The 24,157-nt window shown below is 42.1% G+C and overlaps 1 protein-coding gene across 1 annotated transcript in view; it reads right to left on the bottom strand.

The window, feature by feature from the left end:
- LOC148034873 (nudix hydrolase 1-like) overlaps nt 1-22,421 on the bottom strand; it is a 60,416-nt gene extending 37,995 nt beyond the window's left edge. Inside the window, exon 1 of the mRNA XM_087679807.1 lies at nt 22,185-22,421. Within this exon, the coding sequence (XP_087535933.1) occupies nt 22,185-22,374 (190 nt within the window). The 5' untranslated portion in view covers nt 22,375-22,421. The remainder of the gene's footprint in view (nt 1-22,184) is intronic.
- Nucleotides 22,422-24,157: the final 1,736 nt, after the last annotated feature.

Raw genomic sequence — 24,157 nt, 5'->3', positions numbered from 1 at the left:
AGTGACCAGTTTTGCCACAGATATGACAAGTAGACTCCTTTTCTTTGTCCTTCTTAGATTTGTCCTCCTTCTTTCTTTAGGTCCTTTCCCTTCTTCTGATAGGACTGACTAACCAAGGCCTTAGATTTAGAAGCATTGGTCCCTTTTAGTTGCTTCTCTTGGTCCAAGACCATAGAAACCAACTCTTCCCACCAAAGAGTCTCAAATAACCCTAAAACAATCAAGGCGGAATAAAAACCATTGAAGCGGGGTGGTAACTGTGAAAGAAGAGTTATCGCCATGTCTTTAGAAGTGATCATCTTCACTGCATTTTGAACCTGCATCTGAAGCTGCCTCAACTTGTTGATATGCTCCCGCAAAGAATATGACTTATCGACACTCATGGTCTGCATCTGCACTTCCAAAGAAACTCGCTTCATGACGGTCATCCAATTGTACATCTAATCAAGCTCTAGCCATATCTCCTCGGCCACCGTCAAATGCTCGATATGAGAGATAACAACTATGGTACATGAGAGAGAAAAACGAGCGAATGCAAGCATTGAGTTTTGTTGGGTTTGACTCACACCTATGCTCACAGAGCAGTGTCGACGATTTTCAGTAGGACATAGGAGCACTTTTTACTCTCCGTACAAGAGGTTTTTTCCCTAGATTTACTCCCTTTATTTTATGTACCTATGTTACATAGTTTTGGACCCTTATCGTGTTTTACACACTTCGGGTGTGAACACCCTCTTACAACCCTAAGGTTTAACGATTGTACTTTGTACTTGCATCTTACACTTCAGATTATTGTATTGGGTGTCGCGCTCTCACACTCTACACTATCTACTCCACTCTCAGCTAAGCTTCAATCTCTTCCTGTTCTCACAGTTGGTATCAGAGTTGAGTTCAACTCCGTCTTCTCTCTCTTTGCTCTACAACCAACAACATTGGGTCCAGCTCTGCTCTACAACCAACAGCATTGGGTCTAGCTCTGGTTTTAATCTAGTCAGCTGCTCACTAGCACCACCAGCTAACACTTGCTTTAGAGGTCGCCGCCTGCTCCAGGAGTCCCCACCAACTGACCTATTGATCTACAACGCCTCAGTGCTACTTCGCCCACACTGCCTACACTAGCACAGGCGCCCGCCAGCTGCCAACACGTCTGCCACTGACACCGCCTAGCTCTAGTCCAGTTAACCCCCTATGCCTGCCTCCGACCTGCACACCTGCAACTTGCGACCTGTGACTTGCGCCTGCGACTTGCCCGTCGGCCCTCTGTCCTCACCACCCCTGCAACCTACGATGCCTAGTCTGCTAGTCACCGCTTGGCCTATCCCACCAACCAGCTCCCTAGCGCGCCACCTGCACATGCCGCCAAACACCAGCTTGAGCGCTAGTGCTCAACGAAAAGTTTGGATTAGCATAGGTTTTTTTTTAAATTCAATTTTTCAATTAAATTTTATTCCTCGAGGAGGTGCTTTTGCCCGAGATTTCTTAGCAAGTGGGTAAAGAAATTTTGGATATTGATCAAACACTGGCACATGTAGTACAGCTTCAGTCTGAAGTAGACTGATTCTGAGCATTTTGGGACAAGAAATTTTGGGGCTTTTGCATCTATAGTACTGCTGAGCATTTATTGCACCTTGGACTGCATGCATTTCAAACAATTTTGATAGAGTGTGCTTTAATTTGCTGATTACAGCAAGGTACTTGCTGTAATTTCTAGAAATTCTGAGATTTCTAGGTTGGTCCAGCTTGAGACGTTGCTCTTTTGCTCTCTGATTAGCATTGTTTATCATGGCAAATCAGGGAGGTGATGTATTCACTTACATATCCAAGGAGGATAGGTTGGATAGTAACAACTATTCACTCTGGTTCTTCATGATGAAGAATGTGCTAATTGCGAAGAATCTTTGGGATTATGTCAGTATTGAAGAAATTAGGCCCGAAGTTGTGGCTCCTGCTACTCCTCCTCCAAGAGGACGTGGACAAATATCAGTAGTGAAGAAATTAGGCCCGAAGTTGTGGCTCTTGCTACTCCTCCTCCAAGAGGACATGGACAATGGATAGCTTAGCCTGTTCAGCCTGCTCCATCTCAACAATTTCCCTAGAGATCAACAGCACTAAAGGCATGGGATACACGGGATGTACAAGCTTTGCCGTTGATTGCATTGGCAGTTCAACAGTCTATTATCCCTCACATTCAGTTTGCAGCTTCTTCACAAGAAGCTTGGCTGACCTTGGAGCAAATTTTTGCTAGAAAGAATGCGACTCGCATCTCTTTCTTGAAGAAAGAGCTTGAGACAATGAAGATGGATGAGGATGATTCTATGCAAGATCACCTAAATAAAATTCAAGACTTGCATGAGCAGCTTATGAATGTTGATGAGTATTACTCAAACGCACACATGATATCTACCACCTTGAATTCATTGCCACCCTCGTACTTGGCCTTTCATACGGCCTTGAACGTCACCATGAGGATTGCCCCACAGCCACTTACTTTCCTTGAGTAGACACGAAAGAACAGTGGTGTGAATGTTATAGCCTCTAAGCAAGCTTTTATAGCATGGCAAAAGAACAAGGCCAACCAATCAAGGAATGCTCTGTAGAGCTCTAGGACTTCAGGCACTTCACAAGGCAATACGAAACAAGGGGACATGCAAGCCAAGAAGGGCAAGTGCCACTATTACAACAAGCCAAGCCACTACATAACTGAGTGTAGAAAGCGTAGAGCCAAGGAGAAGGAGTCAAAGATGTCTATTTCTGATGCACCTTCCACTACTACTGAGTCATCGTCCTTTGTTGCAGACAGAGACTATTGTTTTTACACATGCAGTTATGACTCTTCTTGGGCTGATAGAGCATTTAGCTCTACTGAGGATGCACTCACATGGTTTTTTGACAGTGGTGCATCTAGGCACATCACATCTCACGAATATTTGTTTGCTTCTGTTATTGCAGCCCCGGTTGGCAAGTCTGTACAATGTGCCAACAATGCATCATACCCTATTAGAGATATTGGGGAGATTGTGCTGACAACCATTGATAGCTCTATTCTCTACTTACAGGATACCTTGTTTATGCCAAGTATAAAGAAGAATTTCTTCTTTGGCACGGTGTGGTTTGCATATCACCTTTGATAATGTCAAATGCATAGTGAGAGATAAGAAACACATGACTTTGGTTTTGACTGGCACTCTATGTCACGGAGTATATGAGTTGGATGCTCTTTCAATTGATCAATCAACCTATTTATCGTCCACTCTTACTCCCGCTATGTTACAGGCGGAGTTATGGCATGCTCGCATGGGGCACGTAAACTATGGTAGCTTGATGCTTTTGCAACATACACAAATGCTTAATGGCTTACCTCTCTTGGAGAAACCTCCTGAGCACTTACACAGTATTTTGGAAAAAATGCATCAATTTTCGTTCCCCCGTGATGTTGCTTTTAGAGTCACTTCCACGTTACAAATTGTGCATCCAAATGTATGTGACTCTATGCAGACAAAGTCATTGGATGGTTGTTACTATTTCGTCACTTTTATTGATGACTTCACTCGCTTTTGTTGGGTCTACTCTTTAGTGAAAAAGTTAAAATTGTATTATGCATTTTTGGCCTTTCTAGCACTTTTTGAAAACCAATCTAGCAGCAGGGTGAAGACTCTCCATTTGGACCTAGGGGGGAATAAATGTCCTCTATGGTGAATTCTTTTTTGAAGCGACAGGGCATTGTTCATCAGTACACTACTGCTTATACTCCACAGCAGAATGGGGTTGCAAAGAGGAAGAATCGGTCACTCATGGAGATGGCCAGATATATACTGAAAGCAAAGAGCTTGTCACAGTTTTTGGATGGAAGCACTTATGTGTGCTTGCCATGTCTTAAATAGATGCCCCACCAAGGCATTAAAGAATATCACGCCTTTTGAGGCTTGGAACAGTTGAAAATCTTATGTTGGCCATTTTCGTACTTTTGGGTGTCTTGCATATGCACACATTCCCAAGGTACTCAAGAAGAAGTTGGATAACAAGGCTATCAAATGCATTTTTGTGGGGTACAGCAATGAGAACAAAGGATATAGATCATATGATCTTGTCTCTAACAAGGTATTTGTCAGTAAGGATGTGGTCTTTGATGAAAAATCAAAATTATCTCTTGTTGGTTTTGACACATATCAGGCTGCCAATGATGTATTTGAAGGGCTGCTACCCATTTCATTTGGTGATATAGCTAGAGCTTCAGCAAGTGAACTTAATGTTCAACTAGCTACTCCATTGGGTAATGCAGAAAATCAGCCCATGGCTGATCTGAATATTTAGCAAGGTGATGAATCTGAAATTCAACAAGAGCTTGTACACAATCAAGAGGCTAGACAAATGCCTACATGGTATTTATAGACTGAAAGATAGTCATTTTGGATGCTCCTATTAGGATGCACAACATAGTGTGCATTGGATGGCAGCAATGCAAGCTGAGTTTGATTCCATCATAAAGAATCAAACCTAGGATTTAGTGTCTTTGCCTATTGGGAAGAAAGCCATTGGAACAAAATGGGCCTATAAGCTGAAAAGGAATGCAAATGGATCCATTGACAAATATAAAGCCAACTTGTGGCCAAGGGCTATGCACAAAAGAAAGACATTGACTATGAGGAGACATTTGCTCCTACCTCCCGCATGACTACCATTAGGTCTATAGTTGCTTTGGCTACCCATTATGGATGGACTGTGCATCAGCTAGATATAAAGACTGCATTTTTACATGGGGAACTTCAAGAAGAAATGTATGTACATCAGCCCATTGGTTTTGCAAATGAGGGATCCAAACACTTGGTCTGTAAGCTGAAAAAGGCTTTATAACGATTAAAACAAGCTCCTTGAGCTTGGTATGCAAAGATTGATGCCTTTTTACTCAGCCAAGGGTTCATAAACAGCTCATTAGAGTCTACCCTTTACGTATGTAAAGAGGGGGGATCCTTGCTGGTCATATGTCTATCTATTGATGATCTTTTGCTTACAGGGACACATGTTGATCAAATTTCAGCATTTAAACAAAATTTACAGCAAACTTTTGAGATGTCAAATTTGGGACCTTTGCACTATTACTTGGACATTCTGTTCATTCATGATGCTAGAGACATTGGTTTATCACAGTTGAGATACATTTGTATACTTCTTAAGAGGTTTCGCTTACAGGATTGCAAGCCAATCTGTATACCAATGGAACCTGGACTAAAGTTGTCATTGCATGATGACAGTGACTTGTTTGATACCCACACATATGCTCCAGCAATTGGATGCCTTATCTACCTATGCAACACTAGGCCAGACATACAGTTTGCAGTTTCAGCCCTGAGCAAATATATGCATCAGTCACACATGTTACATTGGCAAGCTGTCAAGTGTGTTTTCCATTACTTGTAGGGTACCAAGACTCTTGGATTGCTTTATGCCAAGGGAGGACCATTGCACTTACATGCTTACAATGATTCTGATTGGGTTGGTGATCATGATTCTCGTCACTCCACTAATGGCAATTGTTTCTTTCTTGGCTCATCTTACATCTCTTGGCTTAGCAAGAAACAATCCACTGTTGCCACATCATGTGAAGCTGAATACAAGATAACTTTCACTATCACAATTGAATGTGTATGGTTTAGATGCTTGCTAGCTGATCTGGATGTATCTATCACAGAGCCTACTCCTTTGTTCACTGACAGTCAAAGTACCATTGCAGTGGCATGGTGTGAAAGTTGCGGATCTAGAGCATGGCTATGATGGATGGAAGATGAAGATTAAGTTTATGATGGCATAGATTGAAGACTTGACCAATTGTTACTCAATTGAATTAGGTTCCAAGATGAAAGCTTGGACTCATAAACACAATCTTGAGTTGAGACTGACAATGACCAAGACACTAACTGAGATGGAAAAGCATCATGATATTGTATTCATCATATATGAAAAAGTGAGTCAAGTACAATGCTTTATAGTTGTTGGATAGGTAGCAGTTTTCCCTCTTTATGCATATGGGATTCCTACAACCTACATGTCTTCATCCCAAACTACCTCATACAAAGAGGCCACAATGGGTGTAATTGCAAATATCTCAACACCCCTCCTCAATCACAACCAGAAAGTACAAAGTGTGTAGAGGCTTTAGTGAGAGCAACACCTACAAAGTGTGGGCACACCATAAACATGGCAAAACACCAGAGGCTGTCGCAGAAGAGACTAAGTGTGGATACCACAAACATGGTGGACATCCAAAGGCTGTAACAGGGGCCTCACAAAGTGTACAAAGGCTGCAGTACAAGGCTACATGAGGAGTTTACAAGCTTATGACATGAGTATTTTGGGCTAGGCAATACAAGGCTAAAAAAGTCGGTAAAAATTCATTGTTGGGAATAAAGGCCCTTGTGCCTTTAAATGTGCTCGAGTATGAACACACCCTTAGCACTTATACTTACACATATATATCTATCTAAAAAACCTAAAGTGGTACACTCGTCATTGTACCTAAAAACGTGCTCACTCTCTACTCTGCTCTCTCTCTCGCTCTCTTTGTCTCTCCGTGCCTAAGGAACTCCTGCTGTCTCGATCTTCGTGCCTAACCCGCCACTACAAACTGGTATCAGAGCAGTGGTTACAAGGTTCGCGTTTCCAAGGAGTGTCAGGTCGTAGGACTGACAGAAGTCCACTCGACAAGTGAGGCAGAGTGGTCACATGCAAACGACATGTGTAGCATAGGTCGTGCAGAAGACCAGCGAGCAGGTCGAGTAGAAGACCAACGGTGCCAGCAACAGTTGACGACCAGCACGCAGGTCCAACGCGTGATGGAGGCAGTAGCCAGCGCATGACGGGGGCAGCAGTCGATGCGTGATGGTCCAGCGCGGTCGAACGGGGTCAACAGACCCCGTCACATCCTTTTTTTTCTTTTCAAATTTTGAGTTTGCTTTTACCTCCTCTCCTCCGGGTGTTCACACGCACAAGCAAAGTGTGGAAATCTATGCAGGTTTAGGCCCAGAAATTTAAGGCTTTCCCCGAATTTTGGGATCTTAACACAGAATTGGACAATCTGACTCAGAAATTACAAAGTCGGTGCACATTTGCCTGGCAATTTTGGGGCTTTTCACATTTTAGTAAAATTCTTTCAATTTCACTAAAATTAGAGCATGCAAGACTTGGAAAATTTGGGGATTTGTCCAGATTTGATATGAGCAAGATGCAACAGTGTTATCTATCTCAAAAATTGCAGGAATTTGTGACATTTTGTCCCCAACATTTGGGGCTTTTCATGTACATGCACAAACTGGGCTGAAATTTACCCAATTTCTCGACATTGATGCACATTGGACCCCGTGCAATTTGGGCTTTTGCTGTTTGGGCAAAATCTATGCAGCATTTGGTCATTTTATGTACATACAGGTTGAATTCACGCAATTTGAACATCAAAACTTGGTAAAATTTGGGGGTTTTGCTGAAATTGCTCTATTTTGGCAAAATTGGCTTATTATATACATGACAAAGAAAATGCAGATGTGTGGTTGATGCTTTGAGCACAAAAATTTTAGGGCCTTTGACCGTGCGTGTCAAATTTTATCCCCGTGGGTACAGTACAATAGAAATTGCAGCTAAATTTTGGGATTTCTCATGTAATGCGATGAATATGCCCTCGGAACAGCTGTAATCAATTGTGAAATGCTGTAGCACATGGTTTGGTGCTTCTGATTCTTTGCAGTTTGGCAAAAGCAGTGCTACAATATCCTGTTGCAAAAGAAGCACGCAAAGCCAATCAAAACACAAGGGGCAAAGCCTGTAAATATGGAACAGGACAATTGGAATGAGTTAAATGAGCTTGCACGCTCAACCATCTCATGCACTTGAAGGAGCACATAACTTTGCAATTTGGCAAAAGCAGTGCTACAATATCCTGTTGCAAAAGAAGCAGGCAAAGCCGATCAAAACACAAGGGGCAAAGCCTGTAGATATAGAACAGGACAATTAGGATGAGTTAAATGAGCTTGCACGCTCAACCATCGAGCTATCGATTTCTAATGCTTTGCTATTTAACATTGAAGGTTTGGATTCTGCATATGCTATATGGACTCAACTGGAAGAACTATATGCACAAAAGAGTGCTGCAAGCAAAGTGTATTGGCTGAAAAAGCTTATGGATTTGCGTATGAAAGAAGGTACAGCAATGTCTACTTACTTGAGTAAGTTTAACTCCATTTTCAGCCAACTGGTTGCCTTGAAGTTCATGATTGATGAGGAATTTAAGGCTACTTTCTTGCTTTGCACTCTACCAGAGAGTTGGGATACATTCAGGACTGCTATGAGCAATTCTAATGTGATCCTTTTGTATGCTGATGTGGAGAGTGCTCTACTCATGGAAGAAATGAATCGGCAAAACAATGCATTCAGTAAGTCTTCTAGTGCTTTTCATACTAGGGGCAGATCACAGCAGAAAGGCAAATATGATAGCAAGGGACGCAGTAAATCACGTGGCAAAGATGTTGAATGCCATCATTGTGGCAAGAAGGGTCACTATAAATGTGACTGCTACAAATGGAAGAAAGAGAAAGGAAAGGGCAAGAAGACAGATGATAGCAAGGAAGAGAAGAAAGACACTCAGCCTAAGAAAAGCAGTGTCAAAATTGAAGAGGTGAATGTAGTCACTCATGACAGTGATAGTGGGAGTGACGTACTCTTTGTCTCTTCACACTTTGATCCACATGCTTTACTTGCAGGTACAAATGATGACATGCATACCTGGATTCTCGATTCAAGTGCTTCCTTTCATGTCACCCCTCATCGTGAGTGGTTCTCTGCCTATACAGGGGGTCGACATGGTGTTATCCATCTTGGGGACAACTATGCATGTGAGATTGCAGGTATTGGCAGTGTGCAGTTACAGTTTCAGCATGGCTCTGTCTTCACACTTCAGCATGTACGGCATGTACCTCAGCTCAAGAAGAGCTTGATTAGCATAGGGCAGCTAGATACCATCTTTGGTGATGGAAAATGGAAGATCTATAAGGGATCTAGAGTGATTGCCAAAGGGTGTGAAACCAGTCTTCCTTCTTGGAATGGGTGGTGATAACCTGATTTAAGAGTTAATTACAGCAATAAATAAATGCACATAAAATGAAACACACTTTACCATAACATTCTTGGACAATAGACTCCCTATTGGCCCCAAAATTGCCGCCCCTTGCGGTATTTCTTTAGCTTTCATTCAATTGGAAGAAGTACAACTTGAGATTCTTCAATCTCCTCCTGCTAACCAATTGCTATTGCTGTCATAAGTGAAACCAGTCTTCCTTCTTGGAATGGGTGGTGATAACCTGATTTAAGAGTTAATTACAGCAATAAATAAATGCACATAAAATGAAACACACACTTTACCATAACATTCTTGGACAGTAGACTCCCTATTGGCCCCAAAATTGCCGCCCCTTGCGGTATTTCTTTAGCTTTCATTCAATTGGAAGGAGTACAACTTGAGATTCTTCAATCTCCTCCTACTAACCAATTGCTATTGCTGTCATAAGTGACCAGCAAGCCTTTTGGGTCATTTGCCCCTTAATTCACCCAGGACTTCTTCTCCAATTTGACCCTTGGCTGGCCAAATGCTGCCCCAAATCAATTCGGGATGGACTGGCTCCTGAAATCCCTTGATAATCTTCAATTATCAACTGCTGATTTCAGTCCCTTGAGCCTTCAATCTCTGGCACGGATCCCAAGGTGGCTGCTAAACCCTAATTTCTGCTGTAGATTAGGGTTTACTGCAGAAATTACAGATCAACCCACCAAAAATGGCTGAAATCTCCTCCGAATGGCTGAGAACGGCTGAGCGTAGGCTGAAGGAGATGAGAGAATGTTGTAGAGAGAGAAAATTCTGAGATTTGTCACGAAGAACTGATCAAAATCAGCTGCTGCCCTGCTGTACCAACCCCAAACGGAAGCACCAACAACAATAGGAGCATCAGAGATTGTGATCTTCAGGAGAAAGTGCATTAGCAGCAATTGCCAGCTTCCCAAGGTCAAGAATATGCAATCTCCATCACCAAAATGTTCTCCAATGGCTGGGAATTGGCCCCAAAAGTTGGCAGCAACAGTCCAACACCTCTTTCCGACAGCTCCAAAATGAAAAAAAACCAGATTTCCCTCTCCCTTCAGCCCTATTTAGCCTTTCCCCCACTTGCATGGGAAAGTTTTGCCAAGTGGCAGCTTTCTTAATCCATTTTCAGCAATTTCCAGTCATTTAATTAATTTTCAGAATTAATTAATTAAAAAAACGAGATTTTCCTCTCCCTTCAGCCCTATTTAGCCTTTCCCCCACTTGCATGGGAAAGTTTTGCCAAGTGGCAGCTTTCTTAATCCATTTTCAGCAATTTCCAGCCATTTATAGGCTAAATAGGGCTAAAGGGAGAGGAAAATCTCGTTTTTTTTCATTTTGGAGCTGTTGGAAAGAGGTGTTGGATTGTTGCTGCCAGCTTTTGGGGCCAATTCCCAGCCATTGGAGACCATTTTGGTGATGGAGATTGCGTATTCTTGACCTTGGGAAGCTGGCAATTGCTGCTGATGCACTTTCTCCTGAAGATCACAATCTCTGATGCTCCTATTATTGTTGGTGCATCCGTTTGGGGCTGGTACAACAAGGCAGCAGCTGATTTTGATCAGTTTTTCGCGACAAATCTCAGAATTTTCTCTCTTTACAGCATTCTCTCATCTCCATCAGCCTACGGTCAACCATTCTCAGCAATTCTCAGCCATTCGGAGGAGATTTCAGCCATTTTTGGTGGGCTGATATGTAATTTCTGCAGTAAACCCTAATTTACAGCAGAAATTAGGGTTTAGTCGCCACCTTGGGATCCGTGTCACAGATTGAAGGCTCAAGGGACTGAAATCAACAGCTAATAATTGAAGATTATCAAGGGATTTCAGGAGCCAGCCCATCCCGAATTGATTTAGGACAATATTTGGCCAGCCAAGGGTCAAATTGGAGAAGTCGTCCTGGGTGAATCAAGGGGCAAATGACCCAAAAGGCTTGCTAGTCATTTATGACAGCAATAGCAATTGGTTAGCAGGAGGAGATTGAAGAATCTCAAGTTGTACTCCTTCCAATTGAATGAAAGCTAAAGAAATACCGCAAGGGGCACCAATTTTGGGGCCAACAGGGAGCCTACTATCCAAGAATGTTATGGTAAAGTGTGTGTTTCATTTTATATGCATTTATTTATTGCTGTAATTAACTCTTAAATCAGGTTATCACCACCCATTCCAAGAAGGAAGGCTGGTTTCAAGGTTCCGTTGCCGGGATACATCAAATCTCTTGATTTGGTGGGCCCAAGGCACCTGATTGCAAGCCAAAGCTTTGTGCTAGTGTTGATCTTTGTGCTCAGCTGAGAAATTACAGCAAGATGTCTTCATACAGTGGGATGCAATCAAGCAGTAATGATGCCTCTCATGATGCACATTCACATGGGGAAGAAGGAAATGCAATGCCTGATCTTGGACAAGGCACGAATCATGGACAGCATGCTGAAAATGTGCTTGATGGCCAAGATGTTGGACCCTCAATGCAAAAAGAGGATGATGATCAACAAGGGGAAATAGAATTCAATGATGCATTTAAGAATCGAATGAGGGCAACAGCCAATATCTTTGTTGAATTGGCAAAAGATCCTTAGTTTACTCGGTTTTTGAACACTCCTACGAATGACAACAAGGGCAAGAAGAGAAAATCCTATTCTAGAACTTTGGGATAGCAAGATGCACCGAAGAACAAGCCAAAGCCTTCTCAAGATGCTCCTAAAGATGCTCATGGTGAAAAGCAGTTGGTGCCAATTGGGAAAGAAATGCAAATGCAAGTTCATGATGTAAATGCTAATCCTATGGTTTTTGGACAGCAAGGTTTGCATGAGAATTTGGGGCAGCCAGCTTACTCTGGTGGTAGCACAATTTTTCATGCTATGGTGGGTGAGCGACTGAATGTGGGAATGTATGACACACCTCCCCATAACTTTCAGCAACCAATGCATAGCTTGCATAACCCAATGTACTCGGGTATGGCTCATGGAATGCATAATCCGATGTATAGCGGCATTGGTATGATGCCTGGTGTGCAAAATCACGTATAGGGGCAAGCATCGGTACCCCGTCGTGCTTTTGGGGCTCAAGGAATAAGTGCTGGTCATGCAAATGCTCCGTTTAATGCTGGCTATCATGGAAATTGCCTCTACACTAGCGGATACACTATGCCTTTCATGTGAGCTTGTTAAGGCCTTTTTATGCTGATGTGCCTAAGGAAGTATCTGCTGAAATTCCGTCCAATGTAGAGGAGCTGAATGAGATATTGGTATCCGAGCAGATTTTGGCACATAAAGAGAAAAGATCAAAGGTAAAACTTCCATAAGCTATTGGGTGAAGTTTCACAATTGTTTACCAATGGATGCTAAATGGATGAAAGAGGATGATTTGGCAGACCATCCTCAGTTGTTGCAGCTTTACCTTGATGCCTTTCAGTTAGAGCCGACTTTGGATCGGGCTCTTTCAAGTTCAGCAGGGCAAGGGTCCAAAGTACCACCTGATACTCAAGGGGGAGGTAGCACTTCCACTCCTCCGGGAATGGACTGCTCTCGTGTATAGTGGATCTCAGTTGCATCCAAGGTACTGTGCTCACAGTATGTCTACCATGAGGTCACTATTCAATGTACTAATCACTATGGTATGTATGCAGATGGGTATGGTTTTCACTGCAACTCTGAAACTGTACATTTGCATCAAGTTATGATCATGAGAGACTGATTACCGACTATTGGTTTTCAGTGTATAATCATTAGTTTCAGTGGTATTCAGCTGGTTCTATGGACAGCAGCATGTGTATTGAATGCCATTGACAATTCAGCCATAGTTTCGGCTCGGTTTATGCTTTACTATGGTTGTGTAGTCAGCACTATTGAGAAACAAGAGTTTGGGATGCATCCGATGAGCTTTTGGCAACAGTTCTGGACAATTGTTGAGCTTTATGCTATGTTTATGTTGGCTAGAAATTTTCAGCAAATGGTCGGCATATGAGATAGTTAGCCAACAGTGGCCAATGTTGTGTTGACTATGATGTCTTGTGAAAATTCCAATGCAATATTGTTTGCTTTGACAAATTACAGTGCAATCGAGGACGATTGCAAGGATTTCAAGTGGGTGGTCTGTCACGAGGACGTGAAAATTTGATGCTTTGCTTATGTTTAATTGACATTTGATTAAAGGATTAATCAAATGTGCAATTAAAAGATGCACATGTGGAGTGCAAGCTACTTTTTCACAATTGAAGGCCGAAGGACCCTGTGAAAAAGATGAGTGTCAAAGGTAAAAGTTGTAACAAGTTATAGTTGTTAGATTCTAGGTGAATTTTGGTATCAGTTTGCCCCTAGGACCATTAATCGGCCATAAGTGTCAGTGGTAACACTAGGGACTAGGCATTAATTAATGGATTAATGCTTGTCCAAGGGTCAATTAATGCATGGGACCACTTTGGGTTGCAAATGGCCTAGCCAATTAATTTTTGGATGGGCAAGGTCAATTTTCTAGGTATGGATTAAGGGCTGAATTAATTTTCAATTTTCTAGACATGGATTAAGGGCTGAAAATTATTAAGGGCTAAATTAATTTTCAATTTTCTAAGCATGGATTAAGGGCTGAATTAATTTTCAAAAATTGACCTTGCCCATCCAAAAATTAATTGGCTGAGCCATTTGCAACCCAAAGTGATCCCATGCATTAATTGACCCTTGGACAAGCATTAATCCGTTAATTAATGCCTAGTCTCTAGTGTCACCATTGACACTTAATGGCCCATTAATGGTCCTAGGGGCAAACTGACACCAAAATTCACCTAGAATCTAACAATTGTAACTTGTTACAACTTTTGCCTTTGACACCCATCCTTTCACAAGGTCCTTCGGCCTTCAAACTGTGAAAAAATAGCTTGCACCCCACATGTGCAACACGTGCATCTTTTAATTGCACATTTGATTAATCCTTTAATCAAATGTCAATTACACATAAGCAAAGCATCAAATTTTCACGTCCTCGTGACAGGATGCAAGAGTGATACTTTGTATCCACTTCATGTATCTAGTGTGCGTGACCATGTTGTCGCCGTGACCGAGCAACCAAGTGTTTTTTTGTGGCATGGCTAGTTGGGACACATGAGTCAAACAGAATGAAAGTGCTAGTGCTTTCTCGTTTGGGTTACTTCCCTTGTCTTCGTTATGCTGATTTTGAGCATTATGATCATTATATTTACGATAAACATGCACAGACATCTCACAAAAAGTCTCTTTCTTTAAAATCTTATCCTCTAGAGTTAATACATTCAAATGTATGTCAGATGCCAGGATTATCTTTAGGGGGAAAGAAATATTTTGTCACCTTTGTTGATGATGCTACACGGAAGGTATGGGTTTACCCTATTCGTAGCAAGGATGAAGTGCTTGACAAATTTTAAAAATTCTTGGCATTGGCTAAAAATCAAACAGATAAGACACTCAAGTGTCTTCGCTCTAATAAGAGGGAGCTCATTGCCCCTCATAATCCACCCCAAAATGGAGTTGCAGAGCGTATGAATCGGACCATATAGGATAAGGTCCGTACGATGTTGTCTCATACTACATTACCCCATGGTTTTTGGACAGAGGCTGTTATGACCACCATTCACTTAATTAATTGGTCACCAAACAGATCTTTGGGGAGGGGAGTTCCCCAAGAAGCGTGGTCGGACAAGCCACCTTCATATGCTCATCTGAAAGTGTTTGGCTGCGAGGCTTTTGTGCACATTCATAAAGAAAAACACAACAAACTTGAGCCAAAGTACTGTAAATGCATTTTCCTAGGATATGGTGACGAGGGTGAAATGGAATATAGATTGTGGGATCTCGAGAAAAGAAAAATAGTACGCAGCAATGATGTTATCTTTTAGGAAGATCGCATGCATAAACAGCCCGAAAAGACTAAGGAGGTCCATAGGGTTATATTCCGGGAAGAAATACCTTTTGGACAGCAAAATGTGCCCGTTGTACAGCAACAAATACCTGCTGTAAATGAACCTGTAAATGCAAAAAGTGATGCTGTAAATTATTAGCCAGCTATTGCCCATGATAATGAGCCACTACATGTGCAGGAACTGTTAGCAGATTAGTCAAGAGTCTGGACTTGTGATTCAGCAAGCTGGGCACATAGATTATTTAGGCATTTTATTTATCATTATTTATTATGGTTTGGGCATTATTTGCAGCCAATCGGCCAACATTTAATGCTGGCCAACCAATCATATTTTGGGCATTTATTTGTCCTATATATGGTCTGGCTCCCTCCTCCATCCATCCATTCATTCATTCATCACTGGACAATTCTTGGAGAGAGGGAGCAGGTGCCAGTGCCTCCACAGCCAGTGACTCACATTGTATCTGTATTGTCTCATGTCTTGGTATATGGATTCCATTTCCCGAGTATACATCTGAGTTCTCATCTGTATTGTGTTCTCTCTTTCTTTTCTTTTGTCTTGTGTTTAGCTGTTTATTTCAGCACATGTTTATGCTTCCATTGCTGCACCACTTCTGACATGGTATCAGATTTTAGGATTTGTGTTTCTGTTGTGTTTTATTGCTGATTTCAGGACTCTTTTTCCCTTTTCTAATCAGGCGGCTGCAGCTCTAAACAGGAGACCTGTTTGACCTGCGTTTTCTGCAGATTTGCCATCGCCTGCTGTCCAACACCTCCTGTTGCCTATGTTTTCATCATCAGGCTACTAGCAACAGTACCCTACACATGTTTATGCAGTGTGCAGCCTGCGTTTTGCTGTTTTCAACACTATTTTGGCCTGGGCGACTGGCAACACAGGCCGTTTTTGCTGTTTCTAGCAGTTTTGAGCTGATTTTTTGACTTTGTGCAGCAGATTTTGGCTTCTTTCGATCAGATTTTGGGTTATACTGTGTGAACTCTTGTTTTTTGTAGTCTGTGCTCGTGGTTTGGCTGTGTTCCCTCTCCAAATCCTTTCTTTTCTCTACTTATTTCTAAATCCCCTACAGATGGATCCTTTGTGCACCTTCACTGATGATATGCTATATGGAGATTCCAATGATACTTTTGCAGCTTCAGAGAGGGTTTTAAAAATAAAGAAGTCGAAGGCCCAGTGTTACCACTGTGGCAAGAAAGGTCATTTACAAAAGGACTGCACTGAGTTAGCGCCTTCCAGGAAGAAAAAGGAGCAGAAGACGAAGCAGGATGTGGACTCCTCCGACAAGTTCTTATCTGTCTCAAATTCCGATTCCGATCCTCCAACCAAGGCGAAGTCCAAGGTGCGACAGGGATCCTCTTCTTCAGATCGTGGGAAGGGCTTAGTAGCCCCGCCCCTTCCTCAGCTAGTTTCTAGTGGTGGTGATGCGGACATCCCTCACGACTCTCCAGTGCCAGAGAGGGAGTGTGAGAGGGTGGTGAGATGGGGCAGCCGTTCCTCATCTATATGTCTATACAAATGCACAGGATCTAGAGAGGGACATCCTTGACACATCAACCAAAGTCTAGCAGGTACAAATCCTCGAGTTAGGATTGATATACAGGTTCATGATGGGCTGGTTATTTGACAGAGAGCGGGTGGCTTTCGTCTTGAGATCACATGAGAGGACACTTTGGCGGTCTGGCTAAAGAAGGGGAATCCATGGTCATTTTTGCACTGCGGCATTGGTGACAAGATGGTCACGTATGCTACATCAAGGGCATTGTTGATAGACATTGAGAGCTACTATGATCTTCTCTATCTTTAGGAGCTGGTACGATCGACATCGACATCAGGTTCTCTCCGAGGCACCTTGGTGGTGGCTTGCGCACCCACTACTTGGGTATCCATGGTTCTACTCTGGTAGCCATTGCTGTATGTACTATGATGCAACATTATCATTGTATATTGTATTGTATCAGATCACCTATGATCTGAGAGAGGGTGTTAGCAAATTAGTCACTTCATGGTTGAGTCTGGACTTGTGGTTCAACAAGCTGGGCACATAGATTATTTAGGCATTTTATTTGTCATTATTTATTATGGTTTGGGCATTATTTGCAACTAGCCGGCCAGCATTTAATGTTGGCTGATCCGTCATATTTTGCGCATTTATTTGTCCTATATATAGTCTGGCTCCCTCCTCCATCCATTCATTCATTCATTCATCACTGGACAGTTCTTGCAGAGAGGGAGCAGGTGCCAGTGCCTCCACAGCCGATGACTCACATTGTATCTGTACTGTCTCATGTCTTAGTACATGGATTCCATTTCCCGAGCATACATCTGAGTTCTCATCTGTATTGTGTTATCTCTTTCCTTTCTTTTGTCTTGTGATCAGCAGTTTATTTCAGCACATGTTTATGCTTCCATTGTTGCACCACTTTTGACAGGAACAGCCAGGACAACAAGCTATTAATGCTGATTTGTAGGCTGAAATGCCAAGACAACATGCTGAAAATGGAAATTTGCATGAACAACCAGCAAACAATGATCATTGGGTTAGGAGATCGTCTAGGGCTACTAGACAACCTGACAAATTTGTTCCTGGTGCAAACAATGTGGCTGAATATGTCATATTAACCGACTGTGGTGAACCGTCTTGCTTCAAGGAAGCAATGGACAGACAAGATAGCAAGAAATGGTACAAAGCCACGTTGTCAGAAATTGAATCTCTTGAGAAAAATGGCACATGGGACTTGATGTAGTTGCCTAAAGGGAAAAAAACACTTCCATGCAAATGGGTTTACAAGATAAAGGTCACTTCTGGTTCCTCACCAAAGTGCAAAGCAAGATTGGTTGCAAAGGGGTACAAGCAAGAGCATGGAATTGGCTTTGATGAGATTTTCTCTCCTATAGTCAAGATGACTACGTTGAGAACCATTTTGGGCTTGGTTGCAGCTAAAGATATGGAACTTATACAGATGGATGTAAAGACTGCATTTTAACATGGTGATCTGCATGATGGCATATATATGCAACAGCCTGAAGGGTTTGTTGAACAAGGGAAAGAAAAGATGGTATATAAACTCAAAAGGAGTTTGTATGGGCTGCAACAAGCACCAAGAGAATGGTATCATAAGTTTGATACATTAATGCAATCTCAAGGTTTCCATAGAAGTCAAGTGGATCACTGCTTGTACACTAAGAAGGCAGCAAATGGCAGCCTAATTATCTTGGTTTTGTATGTAGATGGCATGCCGATTGCTGGCAAGGATACTCATGCCTTGAACTCACTGAAGCAAAGTCTTCATGGCAGCTTTGACATGAAGGATCTTGGTGATACAAATCACATTCTTGGCATGCGAATACTCAGAGATAGGTCGAAAGGATTACTCTATCTATCTTAGCAAGAGTATATCTGCAAGGTTTTGCAACGTTTCAATATGGAGGGGGGGAAAACAATTGGGGTTCCATTGCCTCCATATGTAAAACTCATTGCAAAGGACAGCCCTACATCTAATGATGAGAAGGCTGAAATGGCCAAGATACCATATGCTTCAGCTATTGGCAGTTTGATGTATGCTATGGTTGCTACACATCTTGCTATTGCCTTTGCAGTGGAAGTGGTTAGCAAATACATGGCAACCCCTGGAAGAAGCATTGGGATGCAGTGAAAGGTATTATGAGATACCTCAAAGGCACAAAGGAGTTGTGTATCTGCATTGGGAAGCAGAAGCCATCTATTGTTGCCTTTACGGATGCAAGCTATGCTGGTCATGCGGATTGCAGGAAGTCCACTTCTGGATATGTGTTTACTTTCACAGGAGGAGCAATCTCTTGGATCTCCAGGCTAAAAAGTGTGTTGCATTGTCTACTACAGAGACAGAGTATGTGGCTGCCACTGAGGCATGCAAGGAGGCTTTATGGCTTTCACATCTAGTGGGAGAGCTTGGCATTACAAAGTTACCTGTTCTCCATTGTGATAGTCAGAGTGCTATCATGCTAGCACGGAATCCTGTCTTTCATGCAAAGACAAAGCACACACAAGTAAAGTATCACTCCATTAGAGATGTACTTGACAGCAAGAGCATTGAGCTTGTCAAAGTGCATACAGATGATAATCTTGCAGACCTTCTCACGAAGGGTCTTCCAGCAGAGTGGTTTGCTCATTGCCGGCAGATGATAGGAGTTGGATAGATATATGTATTTCAGCTTTGTACATACCTAGACTTAGCTGATTCTTTTCTCCTCTTAAGGCGCATTGCCTTTAGGTGGGAGGTTGTTGGGAATAAAGGCCCTTGTGCCTTTAAATGTGCTCGGGTGTAAACACACCCTTACGCCTGGTCTTCTTCTTTATTGACTTTGCTTGCATTAGTTGCATTAGTCTTTATGTCCATGTCCCCCTCAAGCAAAGGTGTCATCTTTGAAGTTTGCATGATAACCAAGGTAGCTAAAGTGTCTTCAAAATCTTTAGATGGAATCATTGATTACACTTGAGTGTAAGCAGCTCCATTTCCTCTTGCAGGTAGACTAAAAACATCTTCTATGTAATTGAAATGAGCAACAAGAGTAGTGCTACTCTTCATGAGAAGCATCCACTTAAAGACCATGTTTGGCATGAGTATAACTAGGAATCAGCTTCTAATAACTGAAAATAACCAGCAATCCAGATGACCTTGAATGTGTTAAAAAAACACAATTGCCAAGAAGCACTACACTAATATCAAGAGATACTATGTAATTCAAGCACTTGATGTTGATTCTTGAGCTTTGATTTCTCACTTCCCTTACTGATTTGAATGAGACACTGAGTAGATCAAAGTTGCAAATTATTGGTTGAGCCCAAAGGAATGAGAAATTGAATAGACTTATGAGCTTTGAGCTCAAGGGCTATGGCTGCCCTTTAGGGTTTGCAAAAAGCAGCTTGGTTTTTCAGCTCGTGCAATTCATGGACATAACCATTTTGCACAAGACTTGATGGGAAGAAAGCTTGGGTAATGAACTTTAGTTGCCCTATGGACACAGACCAAATCACAGCACGCAAAGGAAGCGCGAACTGTTCAACCAAAATATGGCGCAGAATGGGCAGCAACTTTCAATTTGTGCAATGCTGGAGCTAGGATTTACCGCTAAGCCATACTCAGTTGCGCTCTGATACCATGCGAAAGATGCAGATCTAGAGCATAGCTATGGTGGATGGAAGATGAAGATTAAGTTCATGATGACATAGACTGAAGACTTGACCAACTGTTACTCAAGTGAATCAGGTTCCAAGATGAAAGCTTAGACTCATAAACACAATCTTGAGTTGAGATTGACAATGACCAAGACACTAATTGAGATGGAAAAGCATCATGATATTGTATTCATCATATATGAAAAAGTGGTAGTCAAGTACAATGCTTTATAGTTGCTAGATAAATAGCAGTTTTTCCTCTCTGTGCATATGGGATTCCTGCAACCTGCATATCTTTAGTCCAAACTGCCTCATACAAAGAGACCACATAGGTGTGATTGCAAATATCTCAACACATGGAACCCAACGTTTCATGCACACACGAAGCACATTGAGATTCATTATCACTTTATCATAGAGAGGCTACATACAGGAGATATCAGCCTTATCTACTGTCCTACCACTAGTAATGCGACAAACATCTTCACCAAAGCTCTTCCTCGTGACAAATTTGAAGCCTTTTGCGAGGCTTTAAATTTGATCTCCTTTGGTGGATGACCCTTGTATTTTGATCACTCTTTACTCCAGGGAGGTTTGTTGGGTTTAACTCACACCTACACTCACAAAGAAGTATCGATAATCTTCAATAGGACACTAGGGCACTTTTTACTCTCCGTACAATAGATTTTTTTCCCCAAATTTATTCCTTTTATTTTATGTGCCTATGTTACACAGTTTTGGGCACTTATCATATTTCACGCACTTCAGATGTGAACACCCTCTTACAACCCTAATGTTTAAGGGTTGTACTTTGTCTTCTTGTTCTCACAAGTTTATCCCAATGTGCCTAAGCCTTTACCAACTCCACCTTATCACTAGCAGAGAGTCTAGACTCGTCTTGCAAAGAAAAACAACGAATAGCCTCCGTAACAAGCTCCGCCAAATCATATGACTCTAGAATGGCAAGCATCATGACCCGCCAAATGCGGTAATTCTTGCCATCGAGCTTTTGATATGATAGAAGAGTCGGTATGACGGACACCTTTCGGTCCATGATCACCTGAAACTCCGTCTCAATCTCAGAAGACATCTTCACCTGCAATGCTTGCACAAAAAGTAGCCCCTTCTGACTGTGAAAATACAGTCTGCTAGGGCTCCTGTTCACTCATGAAAAGGTAAAATCTGCACTTGAGGGCCCAAAACACAGCCTTCTTCCTTCTCTAACAGCAAAAACCAGCAGCAACTTCAGCATATCTTCTCCTTTCTCGCACACCCACACTCGTCTCAGTCTTGTTTTGATGCACAGCCCTCCTACTCGCACTTGAACGCTTAAAACGCAACCTTGTGTCACGCTAAAATCTCCTTTTCAGGTGGGTCCACCCTAGGTCAATCCTTCAATGCTCTGATACCATATCAGAGTGAAGCAATGCGGAAGCAAATAACCAAGATAAAGACTGAACAGAGAGAGAAGAGAGAAAGAGAAAAAGAGATTGAAACACAAAAATATCTGCAGTGAAGAAAGCTGTATAAGGATGCAGAAATATGTGCGGGTGCAGAGAGAATATTTGCATATGTCTCCACTCGAAGATGTCAATCTCCGTCAGCGCCAAAGGCAATCTCCATGGTCTGCAGCCTGAAATCAAGGCTAGAAAAATGTCCAACAAAAAAAGCCATGTAACTTTGGAGAATAATGAAGCAGGTTCCTTGGAGTAAGACAAAGCCGTGCAACTTCGAGCCAGAACCTGACGTCATGAATCACAATCTTGAGCAGGCCAAGGGTGGAAGAAAGCAGTGAGTCGTACTACTCCTTAGAAGCGAAGGAAACAAGATTGACATGATTACTGAGTCTCTGCATTCCCAATGTAGTGGACGACGTAATCCCCTTTTTTGCTGCTAATGAAGCAAACCCGCACTTGTGCCACGATGGCTACAAAGAGAGCTCATCTGCCATAGAAGGTGTGGTGCTGGCTAAAGAAAAGAAGATGTGTGACTGAGAGAGAGAAACAGACATACCGAATTCCAGATGACCGCCAGGGAGAGCGAACTGGCCGTCTCCGAGAGAGGAACGGCGACGGCCCACCAGCACCAGTGAGCCTGCCTTGACGATGAGAACCCCCACGCCAACGCCCACCCGCGGGGCCAACGCCGCATCGAAAGAACCAGCAGGCACAGGCTGCAAGGAAGCTCCTTGCTCGACGGCCATAGCCTCGGCTCGCCTCGCAGTAAAATTATTGATCTGAGACAACGACAGTGGACTGTGGGTCAACAAATGCGAACCTTTCTATCACTTTATAACCTTAGGAAGATCCCGGACATTGGAATTTCCCTCGTGTCTAAATATCATTCCAATGAAAATATCATTCCCCTTTTGGTGGAAGATGTAAACTTTTTCTTTTGGATTAATTCAATATAACACCGCATTATAAAAAAAAAAGAAAATGGAACAACAATTCAAAACCAGATTGAATAAATGCTCTTTTTACAACCTTAGGAAGATGCCACACATCCGAATTTCCCTCATGTCTAAATGTCATTCCCAAGAAAATGGAACACAACTCAAAACCAGATTGAATAAATGCTCTTTATATAACCTTTTAAAAATCCAAACATCGAAATTTCCCTCATCTCTAAATGTCATTCCCAAGAAAATGGAACAACAATTCAAAACCAGATTGAATAAATGCTCTTTTTATAACCTTAGGAAGATGCCACACATCGGAACAACATTTCAAAGCCAGATTGAATAAATGCTCTTGCAAGTTTTTTTTTATGCACCAATTTTTGAACCATTCCATGATTGGGCTTAATACCAAGCTCTCCAAACTCCATCCTCGATGGTAAGGCACCACAAAGCTAGGGTGAAGGGACCAATTAGTAAACAATTGCTAGTAATGGCACAAATCCTTGCAAGTGTCAAGGCCCAATGATGGCACCCTTTCAAACTACTTTAAAAAAGAAAATCACATTTTATTCAGCACACTCTTTTTATATTGTGGAATGTTCTTTTGTTGGTCCACTTGCATACCTTTAGTGAAAGTGAGACACTCAACAAACACCCAAGGCTCCTTCATGCTTGATCACTAAATGGTGTGTTACCTTAAACAAAAAAACTTCATTTCCTTTCTAATTGCCCACTTTGTTTTTCTTCTCTTGCTATTACTCTATTGGTCCCCACAGCAAGCAGCATGAATGCTTCTCACCTGCAAAAACGAGAAAGGTCTTCATATCAATACACAGCCGCCATGTTTTGCAACCAATACATAGCATCATCATAATAACACTCTCATTATTTCTTACTTTTCAAATGACTCAGATTTAAACACTAATCAATTCAAATTCAACTAAATCCCACATCCAAGGCACTCAATTCATTTTGGACAATCACATGAGATGCCATGGATCAACACTAGGCCTTCCCCAACAAAAGGAGGATGGTCATAGCAACACAGTACTAGCATGCTTGCCTTCAATCTCATCCTGCCCTCCCCCTCTATTGTACCTCACAATTATGGTTCACTCCAATCTCTACCATACAACACAACAAAAGCAACTCTACTCTCTCTCTCTCTAGTATACTTTGCTCTTTACAAGGCAACCCCCATTCTTTACCATACTCCATAGCAAAAGCCATCTCTACTCTGATCTACCATACTCTCTACCATGCTCCACAATCAGCAGGTCTACTCTTCTTGTGTGCCACGGTTCACTATTCTCCATATTCTTGAAGGCAACTTCCTACCCTCTACAATATTTCACTGCTATTCTCCATATGCTTGAAGGCAACTTGTTATCCTCTTCCCAAATCTCTCCTTGTCTCAAATAATTCATTGATGTTCTCCGTACTCTTGAAGATGGCTTACTATCCTCTTAGCAAATCCCCATCCACCTGCAAGCATCATACTCCCTTGCTTTTCCACTAAAGAAATGTGGCAATCATAAACAAGTATAGCAACTACAATTTGTCAAGATTGTGGGAGAGAAGGAAG

The sequence above is a fragment of the Lygodium microphyllum genome, chromosome 6 (assembly GCF_053477565.2).
Source record: "Lygodium microphyllum isolate KBCC chromosome 6, Lygodium_microphyllum_v1.1.10, whole genome shotgun sequence".
NCBI lineage: Eukaryota > Viridiplantae > Streptophyta > Polypodiopsida > Schizaeales > Lygodiaceae > Lygodium > Lygodium microphyllum.
This window is presented reverse-complemented; position numbering and strand designations above follow the sequence as displayed.